Consider the following 20475-nt stretch of genomic DNA (forward strand, 5'->3'; position numbering starts at 1 on the left):
TTAGAGCTCTCCTCTGCCTCCTGAGTGCCAAACCAAGCCCATTCGACCCACTTGAGATTACTTCTGTCAAGTCATCCTTGCCTCACCCCAACCAGTAATGAGTCCTTTACTTTGTATTTCCCTGGCTTGTATATACTCAATCCATACCAACAAGTCATTGACTCACATATTACACTATGCACTATGCTCTCTGTTGTTTACAAACTCAGGAGTAAAATGTTATATTCATGAAGACACATAACAAAAGTGGGCTGAATTGGATTAAAGGGAATTCTATTTTAAGTGTGAGAGGTGGAAATGGGACAACCAGGATCATTCGGTTTTATTTTTTCTCCATTCTCCCACCATTCTTCTATAAAGATGAGAGTTCATTTTAACTTCCTATGAAGTGTTCTCTTACCCCTTCTTACTCTCCAGGTTGGATTTACAAATTCTTTCAGAGAACATTCATTGAACTATGTTCATGGTAGTTTACTAGATACCATGAGAAAAATTTTAAAGTCTCAAGTGTGGCTATCAAGTAATGAAACCAATTACATAAACCACATGTCAAAATTAGTCTTATTATTTCATAATCATACTATATTCAAGTCATATTTCCTACCTTCCAAGAAGAGACAATTCAGTTGGTAGAAATAATCTGTAATATATTTTGAAAAATAATAACCACACTACCAAGAATTACCAAGAATCAAATGCTTGGTATTGATAGTACTTACTCAAGGAATTATTTTAGAAATCCATTTGCAATAAGTATCAAGAGCCTTAAAAAATGTTACCATTCTCAACCAGTGTTCCTCATCTGAACCACAGAACACAGAAAATAATTTGAGTGACAGTTTCCTCAGTTCTCCCAAGGATGGTAGTGACTAGTACCACTGTAGATGCAGAGGAGAGATGGTGACTCATAGCATTGAGTGCCTTGAGGACAGTGGGTGCCTTGGGACATTAGGTCTTAATTCTCTCCTAGAATCTCAGTTGAAAAACTATAATCTCCTTTCTATAAATCCACCTTGAGGAAATTAACTGAAAAAAACCCCACAGATTTCAATTCAAAATACATCAAAAATAAAAGAGAGAAAATTAAAATGGTCAACATTAAGGGAATGACTAAATGAATTGATACATTCTAGACAGTGGACTATTAATTAAAACGGTGTTTTGGAGACTAACAGCATGGGAAACTGCTTATGTATAATGTTAAGTGGAAAAAAATAGGATACAAATTTGAATAATTGAGAGATAACTAGAAAGATAAAACCATTCATAACCACATACCTTGATGAAATGAAATACATCAAAATGTTGACAGCAGTCATCTCTGGGCGTAAGAACTGGAAAAGATTTTAAGATTTTTTTGTGTGTGGCCCATTAAGGCCCTAGGATAACGTCCCAAAGCACCTAGGGAGCTCGTTAAAATTCTGATTCCTGAGTGCCTCCCTAGATGGAGTGAGTCAGAACCTCTGAATGATTTCAGGAAGGGGTCTAGGTGATTGCTAGACATACTAAAGCTTGAGAGTTCCTGCTCTAGAAAGAGCGTGATATATCTTTGTCCAGTTTTATGAATGCAATCTAGATGAAAACAAAGTCCCTCCACGCTCCTCCTGTAGTACAAACCAAAGGCGAGGACAGCAGGAACTGGAAAGAATGAATGAAGGATGTGAATGATCACAGTGCCTGGGCCCCACACAAGCTCTAAATCCGCTATTCCTGATAGCTCTTGAACACGCTTTGCTCGTGTGTGCTGTTGTGAAAGCACAGGAGGACAGTCTGAGCTCCTCCAGAGGATTTTGCTTCTCTACCACCTCTTTTATACAAAAAGAACAAGATAATAGATAGTAATAATTCATTAAATTAGATATGGATTTCCCTTTTGCACAGTGAAATTTATCTCAGCGTCTTTTCATGAGCAAACATAGATCATTTTAATGATTTCCCTGAAATGTAATTAAATTCTGTTAAACATTACCATCTCCACCAAGGGACACTGTTTATTCTAGTCTCAGACTGAGGCTAGTGGCTCAGCACTTGTCCAAGTAAAGCAACAGCTGCCCACTAAGGATACACTGTGCTCCCAAAGCCTGGCTTTTCTTTTCTCTCCCGTCCTTTGCTCATAGTGCTAAACTAGAACAGCTGCTTTCTAGATCTTTTTCTGTGGTGTAAAGACAGTTTTTGGAGACTGTCCCACTTGAGGTCCAAGTCACTGAGCAGAGTTTGTTTTACATATTTGTTAGGAGGCATATGATTTCTGCCCTTTGAAAAAGCACTGTGTTTAATAGGATACTCTTCTGGGTCTTTAATGCTTTATCTGGGTGACAGGGCACATGGCCACATGCAAATGGCTGGCGCCATGATTTTGGAAAAGATCCAGAAGACCAGCAGCAGAAACAAAGGCATTTGGCTCCCACTGGCTTACAAAAATTGTGTGGGTTTTGACTCCACAAAGAAGGTGGCCATGGAGAAGCAGAGCTTCGGGCTCTCTGATTCAAATAGCAGGATGCTTGGCACAGAATCAAAATTTGCCTGTGACTGACATGCATGTTCATAGTTACTGCCTGAGCTTTTTACTGTGTGTATTTGTAGCAGCATTAAAATGACTATATACTGATAAACAAAATGTGGTATTTACCTACAATGGAATATTATTCAGCCTTAAGGAGGAAGGAGATTCTGACAGATGCTACAACAAGGACGAAACTGGAAGACTTTATGCTGAGTGGAATAAGCCAGACACAAAAGGACAAATATTGTATGAATCCTTTTATGTGAGACACCTAGAGTAGCCAAATTCATAGAGAGAGAAAGTAGAATGGTGGTTACTAGGGGCTGGGGAGAGGGGGCAGTGGGGGTTATTGAGTTATTGTTTATTATGGGTGCAGAGTTTCAGTTTTGGAAAGTGAAAAAAGTTCTGGAGACGGATGATGGTGATGGTTGCACAGCAATGTAAATACACTTAATGACACCAAACTGTACACTTAAAAATGGTTAAAATGGAAAATTTTTTGTTATATAAATTTTATCATAAATAAAAAACATAAATTTTAAAAAGTTTTAAATGACTATATACCGTAGATGGAATAACAACAGAATGTGGATGCAGTCTACTCAGGGACGTAAAGGAACGCCGTGCTGCATCAGGCTGGCAGGCCCTGCGGGTGTGCCAAGAGAGGCAGGAAGGGAGAAGTCAAGGACCTTTGGGATCCCCCCACCCCCACCCTACCACAGGCCTTGAGATGTAGTCCACCCTTCTTACTTTCTATGGTAACGTCTCCCGCCAGTTTGCTCAAAGCCTTCCTCGTGAGAGACTACTGCTGAGCGCTCTTTACAGTGTGGGATGGAGTCTGGTGGGATGGCAGGTATGACAGCAACCAAGCTGGCCTCTGGATAAAGGAAGAATGCCCAGGCCTGTCCTTATAAAAATCGGATGAGACATGTTGTTTGGGACACCTGCCACCTCTGTCAAAGCCTAAAGTCCTCTGGGCACATGCTTAGCAGCCTCCCGCGACCCCCATGTGGCCTAGGAATCCCGCCTGTGTATTCCACCTGACCTCCACCTGACCTTCTCACGTGATGCCCAGCTGCCAAACGTCCCGCTCTCCTTCCAACAACCTGTCAGCAGCCCAGCCGGCAGCGAGAGGCAAGAGTCTAACGACTGACTTATCTAAAATGTTAATGGCTAACAAAGCAAACATGACCTCCCTCCTATCTTGTTTACCCTTCCTATCAGCAAGTTAAGAAACTCCAAGGGTGGAATTTTTGTTATCCCACACAAAATGAGGAGGCTATGTTCCCACCTTCAAACCGTGGTCCCTGACCCCCAGGCCTAATTTTAGGCCAGGATTGTGAATTGATCGGACTTTGGAGTTGTGCTCTCATCAAATAGTTTCCTTAAGCAGAGAATTTGTCTCATCATCTTTGCCCCTGCAGAGACTAGCAGAATGCCTTGTATGCACTATAAACAATTCTAAAAATATTCAATGTCTGAATGCATTTCCAAGACATAGACATGGATTTTACTGGGCACCACTCTCTTTCTCCAGACCTCATGGATGCGTTTCAAATGATTCCTTTTCTCCTCCTTCTTTGTGAATGTCAGGTAACCCCGTGGCATCTGCCTGTATGCCTTTTGGACCAAAAAAGCCGGGGGAAAGTGTGTGAGTTAAATCAATCCTAATAGAGGGTAAATAGGACAGACCCCAAATCACATTCCTGTCCTGGGAATCTCCCCTCACTGCAGTTTGGATATGACATTATCAAGAGGCACAGACATGACAGTTTGCTCAGACTTTCTTTGGGTGTGTCAGTGCTTGCTGGGTGACTTCAATTTTGCATAACAACTAGCTGATCTTATGTCATTTTTTATCCTTTCTAGAGCATCCTGGAACTGGAGAAGGAAAGAATTCAACTTTTGTGCAATAACTTAAACCAGTACAGCCAACATATTTCTGTTTTTGGCCAAACCCTGACCACGGTGAGTAGTAAAGATTTCTCCATTTCTGGTAGGTGTGGTCAGAACTGGCGGGAAACAGATTTTCAGCAACCTTGTTCTGCTTCTTGGCATTGCAGTACCACACACAGATTCACTGTGCCATCAGCAAGATAGATGTTGAAAAAGATATCCAGGCTCTCGTGGAAGAAACTGCAGTCTCATCTACAGAAAATAAATCTGAGTTCCTGTTAACTGATTACTTTGTAAGTATGGAATGAGAGAAAGTTCCATTAATGGGGAATCTCCGTCGTGCACTGAGGGATTTATTTTGAAAAACATTGAGAGCAATTGTAAAGGAAATAGCTCTTGTTTTTTACATGAAAATATTAATTTTTTTCATAGTCTGTATAAATAAGAAAAACAGTGTGTAGTTTAGAAACTAGGCAATGGAAACATGTCTTTGGTATTCTCTGGAAGGGAAGAAAGTCAAGCAAGGCTTTAGGCTGAATCTTTATACTCAGTCTTCTGTAAGAGCAATGCCAGGCAGACAAGTTTCATGATCTATAAATTTGTTGTTGTTACATGCTGTCAAGTTGGCTCTGACTCCTGGTGACGCTCTGAATGAGTGGTGGACACAATGTCCTGTCCTCCACAGCCCCTGTCAGGACCTGTAGACTCGTGCCCATGGTTTCCTTTATGGAGTCCATTCAGCTGATATTTGATCTTCCTCTTTTCCTGCTGCCTTTAACTTTTCCCAGCATTATTGTCTTTTCCAAAGAATCTTGCCTTCTCATCATGTGGCCAAAGTAGGACACCCTCAGTTTTTATCATTTTTGCCTCCAGCAATAGTTCAGGATTAATTTGCTCTAGGACCTACTTGTTCGTCTTTCTGGCTGTCCAGGGTATCTGTAGAGCTCTCCTCTCATTTCAAATGAGATTTGTAAATAATCACTGTATATCATATTGGTTGTCTATTGCTGCATAACAAATTACCCCCAAATTTAATGGATTAAAACAAATGTCTATTATCTCACAGCTTCTGTAGGTCAGGAATCCAAGTGTGGCTTAACGGGGTGCCTCTGAGTCCCTCTCAAGGCTGCCACCAAGGTGTCAGCCAGGACTGCAGACATCTCAAGGCTCTACTGGGAGACGGCCTGCTTCTAAGCTTACTCACGTGGCTCATGGTGGGCCTCTGGGCCTCGCTGACTTGGCTGGAGATCTCAGTTCCTCGCCATGTGAGTCTCTCCACCTATGGAGAGCTCACAACATCCAGCCTGCTTCCCCTGGAACTAGTGATCCAAGAGAGACAGAGCCAGAGTGCCAAGAGGGAAGAGTAGTCTTCTATAAGCTAATCTCAGAAGTGACATCTCATCATATCCTGTTTGTTAGAAGCGAGTCAATAAGTGCAGCTCACACTCGAGTGGAGGGGAATGCACAAAGGCATGAAACCTAGGAGAGGTTTTATTTCCCAGATTCCTTATGGTTCTTGCTTTTGAAAAACTTGTGCCAAATTACAAAAGCTTATTTCAAGGGCATTTGGATGATTCTACTGTCCTGTAACCTTCCTTGCCAAAAACTGATCAGTGTCCCTGGTTAGAGCCCAGCCATCTTGCCTCCCTGCTATCTTGGGGTAAGTTCTTCATCTTCTGGGTCATGCCTCAAAGATTTTGTCCTCTGCTCCCCTGTTGTTTGTCTTAATTGTAGTGTTCTAGGAGTTGATCATTATACCAAAATCTGCAGGAAGAATTCGTGATCTCTCCTCCCTGGGCCCTCTGTCGTATTTCTTTCAGACCTTCAAGGTCCAGATTGGGGTGCTCATTCCTTGCTGTGTTTAGACCTGACCTGCTGGTCATTTTCTCCTATAGGATTAAAAGTATAGCCAAAGTCAACATCCCAGGACTCCTGCTCAGGGAACAAGAGATGGGGGGAGAGGGAGAGGCAGTTAGATCTGGGCACAGCAATGAGTCCTGACCAGCTTTCCCCTTCCCCACCCTCCAAACAGCAGTGAGTGGCCAGCTATTTCTTCAACTGAATCTTTTTTTCCTACCCTGGCAAAGGCAAAACAAATTAGCACTAGTGATGTCTCTTCGAAGCAGAAATGAAAGTAGAGATGGGAGTGGAAAGGAAGACTTGATTACATGGGGAAAGTACTTTTTTTTTTCTTCCAAATAGTGTAGGTGATCCCTGAGATGGGAAAATGTGCAATAAAATATATTTATCACTTCCTTATAAAAATCCCTCTATTGACTAACCTGTCAATAAAATAAGGGTCATTCTCCTTGAAAATTTGACTAAACTTCTATTGAAATTTAAGCAGTCACAACTTATCTTTCATTGACGTGCCCGTGGAAACTTTTGGTTTCTACGAAACCAGACTAACTACATATCTGTTGTCTAAGAGAATGGACTGTATCTCCAAATGAGTGAATAGGATTTTCTTAATATCCTCGAAGCAACACACGTCTGAAATCTGACTTTATAGTCATTGGCAGTAAGTGTAGACTGGCTTTTATCTAGTGCCACATAATTTACATGGACTAGGGTAAGACAGGAGAACAATCTGAGTGTAAATATTGGAGGGTATGACCAGGGTGAAAATATCAGTAAGGTTAGTGTAAAGGCCATGTTCAAAAGATTGTGTCCGCAGTTTTATATGCCTCCTCCAGTATCGATCTTCTTCCAAATAAGTCTTTGGATGAGAAGGACGAATTTAAGAAAGTTAAAGGATGGCAGTATACTTGATCCTTAAGTTGACCCCATAGTCAGCTATCCCTGAAAATACATTTTAAACAGTAGGTGTCCCCAAACAAACCAAAAAAGTTGGGGTCTGGTTTGGAAGCCAAAGTATGATGTGCATTCTTCCAACAAGGACGACTGAGGGTTGGGAATTGGCATCCTTGCAGTTTATTGAGAGCTCACCTGGGGTGGGATGTCAGCTTGGGCCTCAGCCCTGGGCAGGCATGTGAAAGAGTGGATTCGGGTAGAGAATTGGGGTTCACAGGGGTTGGGTTTCAGGAATAATCACTAGCTGTTTCGTCTTGGAAATTCATTTATTTCTCTGAGTGTCACAGGTAAAATGGAGAAAACAAAACCAATCCCACAAAATTGTTGTAAGAATCCCACGTAATAAAGAAGATAAGGAAATCTTTTATGATATATAATACATGATACATAAACAAAATATTTTTATCCATACATTATATTTTTATAATGGCCATTCGCTTTGCTCTAAATCCTCACCCCTCCCTTTCTTCATGGCTATCTAAAGCTAATCTCTCCCTCAATATTCAGGATCCTAGTGTTTCTCCTTTCTTATCAGTCCTGACTCCTCCACTTTCACCTTCAGTCATTAGTTTTCCCTCTTTCTTCACCAGTTTCTGTCCCTCTGCTACACCCACGTTCAGCCACCTCCCGACCCGACCCGACTCCATCCTAATCTTTTTTTCATTCAACCCTGGAAATAATGTATGTAAAAGCTGAGATATCATTAATGACTTCTCACAGCCTACTTAGTAAAATCCCTATTTCGGCCTGAAACTCTCGCCTAAACCAGTTAGACAACTTTTTCTTCCACTATGTTTGCTCAAGCAACAGGTCTGTTTACTGTTCCTGGTACCTTTCACGCAGTCCTCCCTGTGTCCTTTGCTTGTGCCATTTCTCGTGCCTGGAGTACCCTTTGCCCTACTTCCCTTTGACCGAAAAATCCTGGTTAAGTTTTCAAACCTCTTTGAAGCTTTCACAGCCCTGCCTTGGTGAGCCACACATTCCTGTCTGCACCATTCCTGAATGCACGTGGCCCTCACTTGCTACGTCTCCCACTGTTACACTTCAAGGTCTAACTAAATTATAAACCCATTGTGGGAAGAGCATATGTGTTTTAGCTCAGGTGTCCCCAGCAGCCAGCCAGCACAGACCACCATAAACATCTGTTCCACTCCTGGGGCTGTCCTAGCTTGAGGCACCCGCGTGATGCTACATTTGGATTGTCAGAGGATGGTTTCTTAGAAAGCAGGTCTAGAACAGTTAGAACAAGCTGTATAAAACCAAAGGCTACCCTGCTTTTATTTTTTTTACTTTTTTTCTTCAGTGAAGTTAAAATTAGGTCCAGTCGGTGAAAGTCTCAGTGTGATTAGGAGTAGCTACTCTTCCTTTTTCACCCTTAAATTGTTAAACATCCTTTTTTTTTCCCTAAAGGAGGAAGAGCCTAACAATGCAATGAGTAAAGAGCGACAAGAGTCTTCTATAAAATCGAAACTGTTAAGACTGCAGAGAGATATTGAAAAAGCCTCGAGAGACCAGGAAGGTGTGTAATGACTCTGTGGATGGCCCAGGAAGGGGGAGGATTCTACTGGGAGGTTCCATTCAGAGTTAGGGTGATCCTGCTTTTGCTCATTGGGAGGGGATCATCTCATTTAGAGAACCATATGTCAAACCTAATTTATGTGAATTAAGAAAAATAAAAAAGAAGAAAAGAGAGAGCAAAAAGTGGAAAATGACATTTGGTCTGTCTGTGAGAGCTATATAAGTACTATACCACCATTTCCAGAAATGTAGCATTTTACTGTGTTTCTGAAATTGGCTGGAATGAGGGACAATCCATCTGTTTCAAAACATGGTAAACCTCTTGTGCACAGGGCTTTTGGTTTCTCATTTCTTTTTAAACTTACTTTCTGAACGATGTGAAAAATCACTAAAATCAAATCCTACACTTAGAAGTTAGGCATGCTAGAATGTACAGCAGCACTAAAACGATACAGATAATAAAAACGACTCCACACTTCTGATTCTCATATGTGTGGCTTCTTTTATGTGGAACAGAACAACCTATTGCAATGTAATACTTGATCGAAAATCCAAGAGAGCAAAATGATTACAAATGTAAATACCACAGCAAAGGAGAGCTTACCATTACGGTAAATGTCAGGAATCCTCCGTGGAATGGGTCAGCAAGGAGGATTCATAAGCTCATCTTGAAAAATAACAGTCAAGACACTTTAAACACCAGTATTTCTCAGATTTCATTAAATAAAAGTGAAGGTCACCCATTTAGTAAAATTTAGTAACAACTACATACGGAAACTGCCCTAATGGTTTAGGAAATTCTTCTGGGCTCAGGGCCCTCTGAGCGTGACCTCTTCTCAGCTGTGTCCCCTTAGGACAGGCTGAACAGTGACTGAGAGCATGACTTCATTTTCAGGCCTGGGACGGATGCTGAGAGCATACTCGAGTGACTCCTCCTTCTCCGATGCGGACAGTCAGAGATCAACAGCGGCCTTAATGGACGAGGTACATATTTGCAGAGTGCAGTTTCCTAGATTTAATGATGAAAGAGTTATTTTTAGAATGCTTGTTTTCTGGCCCATTTGACCTCTGTTTGCCTTTCCTTTCTCATGACACAGAACGATCTAGTCAGAGAGCTTGTACGGTCAGCTCCTGGACAAATAGTTTGAGAGATCTGGGAAAATCTAACTACTTGGAAATGTTCACTTGAGTATCCTCCCAGGAAGAGAATTGTGCCTAAAATAGAATTCCCCAAAATAGAATCATTCTTTCAGGATCTGGAAACCATGTGTACTTTAACCCAGTTAAGAAAAGTGACCAAAAACACAGGGTCTGCATTCAGAAAGGTCTGTATTTAGATCTAGCTCTGCTGTTCACAGGGACCTGGGACGGCTTTAGTTTTCTGGAAAGTAAAATGGCAATATTGGTACCTACCTCAAGGGTTTTTGTGCCAATGAAATATTATCTAGAATATGCCAGCACCATGTGCAGATGAGAGCTCAAAAACTGGTAACTGTTATTAAAATGGTGTTTTCCATTCATTCCTCAGCTAACATCAGGGTCTTCTGAGAATAACAGGAGAAAGAGATGTGACCACACAGAAGGAAGAGGGTAGTCTGGGTGTGAGGTGAAAGCTTTTGGGGAAGCAAGGAGCAGCTTTAGAGGCTGAGGTTGTTTTGAGGGGAGGTGGGTGTTCTGTGGGGATTGATGGACAAGGTGGCCACTTCAGAGGTACTCGCATCAACAGGGGAATTAGCAAAGGTCCATGCATTTTATAGAGGAATAAAAGCAAACAGATATACATCACCTATGTGTGCAAGATAAGGGTTTTCTGCTGTGATCAGAGTGAGAGGAAGTTGATTGGGGTTAATCTAAGAAAACTTCAGGAAGAAATACAATTTTTAGCCATGTTTTGAAGGATACAGGAAACTAACCTGGGCCTGCTTTCCTTCCCTTCATATAGCCTAACAATTCTCTTCTGACAGTAGGTACCTAATGATTCTGTCCAAATGGGCAATTTCAATCATTCTTTGGTGAAAGTAGGCAGATGCAGCCAGATATATTTTATCTATTTTTTAGCAAAGGCTTCCTTTATTGGTGGCACTGTTGCAGAAACAAACCTAATGCTTCTTGGGAAAAGAAAGGCCTGAATTCTGTTCACTTGGGAACAGAGGTATAACACATCTGCAATGACACACAGCTACAATTTTTATGAAATGATAAAACAGACGATAGGATGTTTTCTGTGACAGCACAAAATGTTTCATTAACTAATTTGATGCAAATAATATTTGCCATAATAAAGTCATATAGAGCATTTTATGATGGCATTAAGTTATGTTTATTTCCTTGGTTATTCTTGCATAGAACTTTGTCATTGTCATTACCAGCATAGAACATGTATTAGGATCATCAGGGTACATACTGGCCAGATTCACACAGTGGAGGATGCAAGGCGGGAGAGGATCTGACTTCTGAACTCCTGGTGCTTACGATCTAGTGATGGAACAAATATAAACCTTCAAAAGGTGGATGCCAAATATCCATGTAACTTCATTGCACACCTCTGCACTTAGTAGAATGAAACTTGTGATACTGGTAGATTTCATGTTACCCAGGTTTCTTGCAGGAGGAAACTCTCTTTCATTTAAAGACTTCCTAATTCATTGTCTCTTCGTCCTTGAAGCATCACATTTGAAGCGAGAATCTTGGCAAGGCATGTTTGAGAAACTCTTGTGGAAACTGGAGGTATTTAAGATAGACATTGTCTTCAGATAGTGGAAGGAGTGCCACATAGAAAAGGAAAGAGACTTGCTCCGTGATGCTCTCAAATGCAGACTAGGTCTAGTGGCAGAAGGTAGGGGGAACTTTTGATTTCACCTTAGATAAAACTGCCCCACAATGCAGTGGATTGTTCAAGGCGTTAGAGCTCTTCCCCATCAGTTGGAGGTGTCTGGTCCATGGCTGTGACCCCCTGGCAGGGATGTTAGGATTAGGGATCCCCATGCTTCAGGTGTGGAAAACAGAGAGAGAAGGGAGGAGGAGATTGAATGAGCAGGCCCCTTCCAATGTTTAGATTCTGTTATTTGATTTATCCTGACTGAACACAGTCTGAGAAAGAAATCATTATAAACTTTCTAGCTCAAGGTTAAATTGAGAACAGGAAAAGACTAGGAGTGTATCTTTAGCTTCACTCTTTGTTTTTGTACTCAAATATCCCAGAATATTGTTTCCAGTTTCCAGAAGTGTTACTGCAAACTTTCTAGGTAATATAAGACCTTGCCTCTTCAAGAAAAACCATAACATCAACAACAACAACAACAACAACAACAACAAAAACCTCACTTCATATCACTTTAGTTTGATTCTGTTGATATAAGGTCAGTTCTGTTCACAATGTTGAGCGCCTAGGGCTCAATTGCCTTTCTGCAAGGCCCTCCAAAAGTCACCTTCTGCAATCAACACTTGTTATTCCCTTTCTCATTCCTCAGCAGAAAACTGAGTAAAGCTATTCATTGCCACAATGTACTGAGTAATGTATCTGTCAAGGTTCCCGGCTTACCCTGTTTACAAGAGCCCAGAATAAGACTTACTCAACAACTAAGGCTTTCCTCTAGACTGCTTAAATGGTTCATTTTTTTCTCTCTTCAGCATTTTCCGTGCATATCTGCACAGGAGTTGAATGTGTACTTTTCTAGACCTCTTTGTCATTTTGGAAGTTATCCTAGTATATCCCTTTACCCACCCAGTTGTGCCTCATTTTCTGGAAATTTACTCACATGGCCAAATGATGTATCCACAGACAAATTTGAAACTAGACCTTTTGCAAGCAAACTCCTATAAACTGTCATCAGTGTTAGCAGAACTTGAGAAAAGACCTCAACCCAGCCATCCCTGTAGTAACTCCATCTTCAAGTGGAAAGAAAAGGTAAAATTTTAAGAGATTGATTGTAATTTCTTGACTTGGCTTGCTGGATGGAATGGCTTAAAGAGCATCAGGGCAAAAAAGCTGTTATGAATTGTATGTGCCATGTGTCCCAAATCCCACTTGCAGAATTTTAAGATAAATTTATTTTTTTCCTTTTAAGCACAGTAACAAGAGCTAAATACAAATGAATATTTCTTTGTAGACTAAGTTAATATAAGTTAAAAACACTTTAGATTCTTTCTTCTTCCTCTTCATACTTTGACTTTATCCTTTGAACATGAAATTTGTATTAAATCAAAATTTTAGTATTCACACAGACCTAAATTGTAAGATTTTGTGACATGCGTTACTCTCATCCATTTAACACAGTATATAATGTAGGTAATGCATGAGTACAATTTTTAAAATTCACACACACGTATTTTCCCAGGGTTACACTCTTTAGGAATTGATGGTGAGCATGTGAATATACTGGGTAGCTATTGCTTGTAGCTGTTTTCCATTTCCTATCAGAAGGGGGAGCTATAACCATCTTGCGATGAAGAGACAGTTTTCTTTCTAAGAAACTCAAGAGTTCTAAAACGATCTCATTTAGACAAAATCATGATAATTTCACTTGCATTAAAGCCAATTAAAGTTGAATTTGTAGAAATAGTGTTGAAAATGTTATTATTTGACCTTGAGGTGCAGGTCAGAATTGCAAACACAGGCTATAAAATATGGTAATTTTCTAATTCTGAAAATATTACAGCTTCAGAAGCAAGAAAGCTCTAGAGTAGGATTTAGAAATATGTTGAATAATTTATTTATATCCTCCTCCAAAAAGTTAAAAAACAAGTTCCTGAGGAAAATAGCTGCAGCAGAATCACTTTTCATAAATACTTTTGATGACAGTGTTGTTAAAATGACTTTTTTTTTTTAACTATTTGAACAGCAGCAGACACATAGTTATGTAAAAATATCTCGGCCTTTTCTGATGAAGAGATTAGGGAATGTCGTGAGCAGGGCGTCTTCTGAAGGGCAGAGAATTCCAAGTTCTTCATCTACAGGTAATCCCACGCCCAGAATAATTTTGGGCTGGGTCCTTTCGGTAAAGCACATGGCTACATTCACGTTTTATTTTTAGAGCCACATTGACATATATTGGCTCAGAGAAATTTGCATTTCCATTAGAATTGATTAATCTGTTAGAATTTGTGGCTTTCTGTGCAAATGTAATCCAAAAGGCGGGGAGGAGTGAAGAAGAGTGGTGGGAGGGGAAAAGAATTTTACAGTATGAAAAGTTGCCTCAGGTGACTGATACCCATGTTGTTCAGACAGACTGTGATTTGCTGCCCCTACAGTCACCCCTAAACCATCGTGAAAAACTCTGCAGCTCTGTCTCTACAACCTTCTCCAAACTTCCATGGAAATCCCGTCCTCTCCGAGAGAAAAACACAGTGACCCCAAGGCCTACCCAACACCTTTATCCAGCTGTCTGACTTTAGTCATTTGTCCATCCACGCCACTGCCCTTCACCTTTCAACACACACACACACACACACACACGCACACACGCACACGTCATTGTCCCTCACTGTTCAACTATGGTCACCAGAACCTTGATTCTCTAGTTTCTTGACTAGAAATTGGCAAAAAAGAGTTTCAGTAAAACTCAGAACATTATGGTCAGATGGTATATTAAAGGTTTACCATTGCATTGTTTGAAAAACAGTTCTGTAAATACCTAAGGTTGATGGTAAGAAGCACATGCTCCGAGTGTCCACTATACCTAAATGGCAAAACCGATGTATGTCTCCTAAAACGTGCATACAACTGCCACAGATATTAGCTAACTGGTGTGGACTAAACTCACGTGGGAAACAATTTTAAGTTATTGTCTTTGTTATTTATTACTACAAGACAATAACTTTACTACAATAACTTTTTTCTGCATACTTATTATTTTCTATATTATAGTATGGTTTTTGGTTATATAATATACACAGTCCATACACATCACAGGTACATCATAAATGGTTATTGAATCAAGGAATGGTTATGGAATCGATTACATAAAATTATAAACTTTCCTTTGAGAAGATGTCAATATATTCAAATTCTGAACCACACTGTTAAATAACTAAAGAGCTTCTGATCACATTCATTGTGCCTACTGACACCACATTAGTAATTACAACTTCATCCAACTTTCAGCCTCCGGTGCAGCCCAGCTCGGCAATGGTCTCTGTAAGGCCTTATATTCTTTTCAAGCCAGGCAGGATGATGAATTGAATTTGGAAAAAGGTAAGAATCATTCTCAAATAGTTTAATTGCTTTGCCATGTTGGAAGCCTTAACTTGAATAAAACTCCTATCTTACTATGGCAGCCTTAAAAGTTCCTGCCATGTCTAATCAGTTCAGCTTCATAATCACCCTTCTTAGAAGATGGACATAAAGCACATCAAAAATTAAAGCTCATTGGGGCTGGCCCCGTGGCCAAGTGGTTAAGTCTGTGCGCTCCGCTGCAGGCGGCCCAGTGTTTCGTTGGTTCGAATCCTGGGCACGGACATGGCACTGCTCATCAAACCACGCTGAGGCAGCATCCCACATGCTACAACTAGAAGGACCCACAACGAAGAATATACAACTATGTACTGGGGGGCTTTGGGGAGAAAAAGGAAAAAATAAAATCTTTAAAAAAAAAAAATTAAAGCTCATATAATAATAATAGCTAACATTTAAATCAGCGTTTATTGTGTGCCAGGCATTGTTGCAAGCACACTGTCCAATTTAATATTCATAAGAACCCTTTGAAGCAGATATTGTTATATATTCCCATTTTATTGCTGAGGAAACTGAGGCACAGAAGTACTTTGGCTAAAGTCACAGGCAGCAGCAGCACGAGCTCTGAACTCGGAAACTCCGTCATGCTCTTACTCGCAGCGTTATACTGGGGTAGAAGGTCAGTAAAGGAAAGTCATTAGAGATGCGGCCCCATCTTCTTCTTTTTCAGAAAGCTAAACACACAGGAATGGGAAGCGAACTCCTCTCATGGCTTAGCGTAAGAGCAAGTTCTATAGCCCAGGTCAGGGGGCTCCCAGCTTAATGTTTCTCCCACTTATTTCTTAGAAAAGTGTTTTATGACCATTCTACAGAATCAGAGCCTCTTCTTTGTGTCAGAGATTTTTGTTTAACATGAAAAGGTATTATGTAATGGGTTATGTGGCCTCAACAGTGTTGAATAAGAAAACGTCACCAGCCTCGACTTTTTTTGTGTGTCCAGCTAGCAACCACATTTGGAGGTTAAAGCTAAGGCGGAGATCTGGAAATGAAAAGGTTGGTGAGAAAGAGTTGTGTCTTAGGAAATAGCTTGTTATCCATGACCGGCACGTGGTGCTCAGGGCCAACAGAAAGTCAAGATGCATTGTGCAGCCAAACAACACGGACGCCACGTATTTGCTACTGGTTAGTGGGTACCTCCTTTCAGTTTGCCAGCAAGATTTCTCCAGGCAATTCCTTTTCCTTCCAGTTCAGAAATTAGTAAAGACAAGAAAAAAGGAAATAGAAAACAGATCCTCTCCTGCATTCATCTTAAATCAATGTTGCCTTCATTTGAAGGCTTTCAGTGTTGTAGAAGTCACCTCGTTACTCATGTCATCCTAAGGGATCCTATGGCAGTAAGTGGGTAAATGAAATGCTGTATTCCCACTTTCCATATGAATAAAAAACACATTTCCCAGATGCCACCTAGGACCCAGGGTGCTGAGTTTGAGTTGGGTGACTATGTAAGTGCTTTCTTCAGATGAAATGAGACCCTGGAGGCCTAGGGAAGCTGGCAATAAGGTTTTAAATTATTTGTTTGAATTCCTGTCAGTAAATTGTGTCAATCTACTGACCTGAGAGAACTCCGTAGAGGGAGGTCTGAGACTGAGAATGATCTCCTACACGAAGAAGCAGTGATCTCTGACTAGCAGAGATGGAAGGGAGTTTAACAGTCCCCTTTGCCTTAGAAAGAAAATTACTGGGGAAAAGAAAGAAAGAAAGAAAGACTGAAAAATTACCTCAGAAATGATGCTAAAGGCAAAGTAGCTCATGGATCCCCAAGGAAGCACATGTCTCCACTTTGATGTGCGGGGAGCAGCCAGAGAGAAAGGACTCTTACACAGAGAGGTGCTTAGCCAGAGGATGTGGGACACCAAGTTAAGCTTCAGGGTTATTAATATCAGAATAGTATTTTAAAAAAATAGAGAATTGGAGAAGAGCCTGGTGTTTCTTAGGCATTCTAGTTATTGGAATCATTACTTTAGAAAAGTATTGTCTTGGGGCCAGCCCAGTGGTGTAGTGGTTATGCTCGCATGCTCCGCTGCAGTGGCCTGGGGTTCAAGGGTTCAGATCCTGGGCACGGACCCACACACTGCTCATCAAGCCATGCTGTGGTGGTGTCCCACATATGAAAAATAAAGGAACATTGGCACAGATATTAGCTCAGGGACAATCTTCCTCAAGCAAAAAGAGGAAGATTGGCAATAGATGTTAGTTCAGGGCCAATCTTCCTCACCAAAAAAAAAGGCGGGGTGTTATCTTCACATTGATATTTTATTAAAGTTATCTAATTTGTTGAATGGGGAGTTATATTTCTGTGCAAAGCTGTGAGTTGGAACTTTGGACTAGAAGCTGGCATGTGTCATGGAGAGAAGCTGTCTTGATCTAAAGAAAAGTCTCATAGCCAAGATGTACTCAAAGTAGTCAACATACCAAATTCTCATGGCCACCAACATGTGAAACTCTTAAAGCACAGACACCAAGAAAGAGTTTGGTGACGACCCATCAGCTATATCCAAAATGAGCCAGGTAGCACAAGAAGGGCATATGATCCAACATAATTCTGTTTTCAATCAAACTATTTTATAGCATAACTCGGTTGTCCATTATTTTACTCTTTTTAGCATTCTCTGCCTTACGCTTGCTTCATACAGAAGCGTTCGGTAAATTTTACTTCATCTGGATCATGTGCAGGCAATGCTACTAAGTAAATCTGAACACAGAATCTCCTTAAAACTGTCTTACCAAGCAGGCTCAGGCATGTGCTCAAACTGCAGAGACCCATTTGTCTAACTGAATGTGTGTTTTCACAGGTGACATTGTGACTATATACAAGAAAAAAGAAGAAGGATGGTGGTTTGGATCTTTAAACGGAAAAAAAGGCCATTTTCCTGCTGCTTATGTGGAGGAGCTCCCTTCAAATGCTGGTAACGCGGCTTCTCAGGCATGAAACAGGCTTCTGAAAGCACCACCTTACACCCTCTGTAAACCATACAATGTGCAAATAAAGATGAATGCTGCGGTCTCTGCAAGTTTATCTTTTAAATGGGTGATGGAGTCCCACCTGCATGTCGCAGAACTCTGCGTCCTTGGTTACTTCCTTGAAACAGAGTCAAAATATGGGAGGTGGGGAAGAGGCTCTGCAACCCCTGGAGTTTTTGATTCTGAGAGACCCTAGAGGTGACCCAATCCAGCCCCTGTGTCACACAGAGAGAGACTGAGTCCACAGCAGCTTAAGCCATTTTCCTGAAGTCACATAGTTTTCCAGCAGCACAAGAGAGATTAAGACTTAGGTGATCCTTTCCTCTGACTTGGGTGGCAACAGGCCACAGCAGGCCTGCGAGGGGTCAAGCAGGGCCCTAGAAATGAGGCCAAACACAGGTTAAGTTCAAGAAGAAGAGCTCAGCAGAGACAGGCAGGCAAGACAGACTCAGGTTAGGAGATGGTAGAATAAAGGATCAGGAGATGCGGCCACGATCCCACGTGATCAGAAGAGAAGGTGGTAGATAAGAGACAGATACCAGGGCAGAGGAGCAGGGTAGAATGGAGTTCCATGCTGAGCCAACGACCGTCTGAGGCAGTGGCTTTTTATATACCCTCTGCCTGCAACCAGAATTGCTCTTAGAGTGAGTCTGAGTGTGAGCTGGAGATGGCTGGGGATCTGAGAATGAGAGCAAGGTGGGTAGGAAAGGGTTAGGAAGGAGATAGTGCCTGAAATTTCCTACCTCCTTGCTCGTTTGGAAACTTCATATACTAATTCAGAATCAAAGAATTCTGCACTTCCCGACTAGGTCATTAGGAAAGGAATACCCTAAGCAGCTTCCTAGTAAAATGACCTTTAAATGCTAATGAGTCTCTAGTTTGGATGGAAAGTTCTAGAAACCAACATTCACTATCAAAATGGAATATTTACAGAGAAGAAGATTTATACTGCTTCCTCAAATGCCCTGTAATGGGAAAAGTTTGGGAATGAGAGAAGGTAGTCCCCAACCTCTTCCCAAGGGGAACATTTTAGAATGGACAAAAGTGGTCAGCAACATCTTTCAGAAAATGGCCTAAGGTAGCCTGGAGATCACTCACTCCATTGAATGGAAGGTCAGGATGTTGACAGAAACATCTGGGCATGTTTACTTTGGGGCCAAATAGAGAGTCTGGCATTAAAGGAGTAATTAAAATCCATTCCCTTACTCTCCTGTTCCCTAACTCCTTTTTTTTTTTTTTTAATTTGTCAAATTTTATACTTTCAACCAGGAAATTTTCAAACCGACGTACATGTATTTTTTATACTTTGTACCATTACACTCCTATAGCAGGATATAACTAACACATAGAGATATTATAGATAAAGCCGTCAGACCTGAAGGAACTCAAGTAAAATTTGTTATGGGAGGCATACCTTACAGCCTAGAAGAACAGATCAGAAGTTTTAATGTCATCCTTAATGGTGTATTAACAAAGCCTTTCTGCATGTAGAAAGTTGGCTGAATAAGAGGCCATTAGACCATGAACAGAGATTTCAAATTTATGTTTCCTTTCCATCTTACTTCTTTCCATTAAGCCTTGATGGATAAAAAATGGTGTAGCAATTGACTGCAGCCTACACTGGATCATTTATACAGAGAAAGTGATGATAATAGTGGTAGGACCTGAAACTCTTTGGAAGTAATTATCAAAGCAAGGCACTGCCTCTTTCTTCATAAATCAGTTTTAAAACTGAAAACATAAATGGTCTTCTTGTTTTGGAATGTTGCTGCAAATTCTTTTTGCATCTCTGATATATAATTTTAAACTTCAAAGAAATACAACCATTAAACTAGATAAAAGCCAAATATAATTGGGTATAACAGACTTGTTGAATATCTTGGTAGTAGGGCAAGAATTTTCTGCTGGGACAGATGGGAATGGTGCCCTTTAGATGTAAGTAAAAATTAAGTGCATATTGTGAAGATTAATGATGTCCCAAAGTCTTCCATATAGAATAACTTTTAATATTAATACTTTTAAACTCTTAATTGGGCTTTCATAATTATATTTCACTAAGCAGTTTCACACATCAGGAAGCAACACTAACTGTTTTAGCAACACTAACAACCTGAAATATAGGCAGTAGAGCCAGACTTTCACCAAAAACATCAGAAGGCATTATTCTACTTATTTCCTGTCTAGTAGACTAAAAGATGATGTATCATCACATTATCAACCACAAAGATCTATTAATTTCATTTTTTAGCCTTTTCAATTACCCATAATAGTTAATATTCATAGTGAATATTAAGATCCATCAAAAAATAACATAATATTCAGTTTGGGGTAAAGTAAATTTTATTGTACCGTATGATAAAGCTTTAACTGATTAGTAATTTGAGCATAGATTACCTTTGTTTCTCCCTCCAAGAAAAAATCCTCCTCTCCCAAAGATGCGATGGCCTTGGGGGGAAATCAGCCTGATTCAGAGCAAGAGAAGTGCATTATAATCAAACTAACAACATGTCCTGTTATCCTTGCAATGTTACATAGAAAGAGTGTGTGACCC

General features: G+C 40.6%; 1 protein-coding gene across 9 annotated transcripts in view; it reads left to right on the top strand.

Moving 5' to 3' along the window:
- The window catches only part of NOSTRIN (nitric oxide synthase trafficking), a 65790-nt gene extending 47823 nt beyond the window's left edge, over positions 1-17967 (top strand). For 3 of the 9 annotated variants that reach the window (XM_008544418.2, XM_008544434.2, XM_070581533.1), the window contains 8 exons: positions 4373-4471; positions 4567-4692; positions 8624-8732; positions 9627-9715; positions 12513-12638; positions 13573-13687; positions 14835-14924; positions 17756-17967. In XM_008544418.2, the coding sequence (XP_008542640.1) occupies positions 4373-4471; positions 4567-4692; positions 8624-8732; positions 9627-9715; positions 12513-12638; positions 13573-13687; positions 14835-14924; positions 17756-17892 (891 nt within the window). In that variant the 3' untranslated portion in view covers positions 17893-17967. The remainder of the gene's footprint in view (positions 1-4372; positions 4472-4566; positions 4693-8623; positions 8733-9626; positions 9716-12512; positions 12639-13572; positions 13688-14834; positions 14925-17755) is intronic. The other 6 variants (XM_008544427.2, XM_070581534.1, XM_070581537.1 and 3 more) reach the window with 2 other exon arrangements.
- Positions 17968-20475: the final 2508 nt, after the last annotated feature.

Source organism: Equus przewalskii, chromosome 17, assembly GCF_037783145.1.
Source record: "Equus przewalskii isolate Varuska chromosome 17, EquPr2, whole genome shotgun sequence".
Taxonomy (NCBI): Eukaryota; Metazoa; Chordata; class Mammalia; order Perissodactyla; family Equidae; genus Equus; species Equus przewalskii.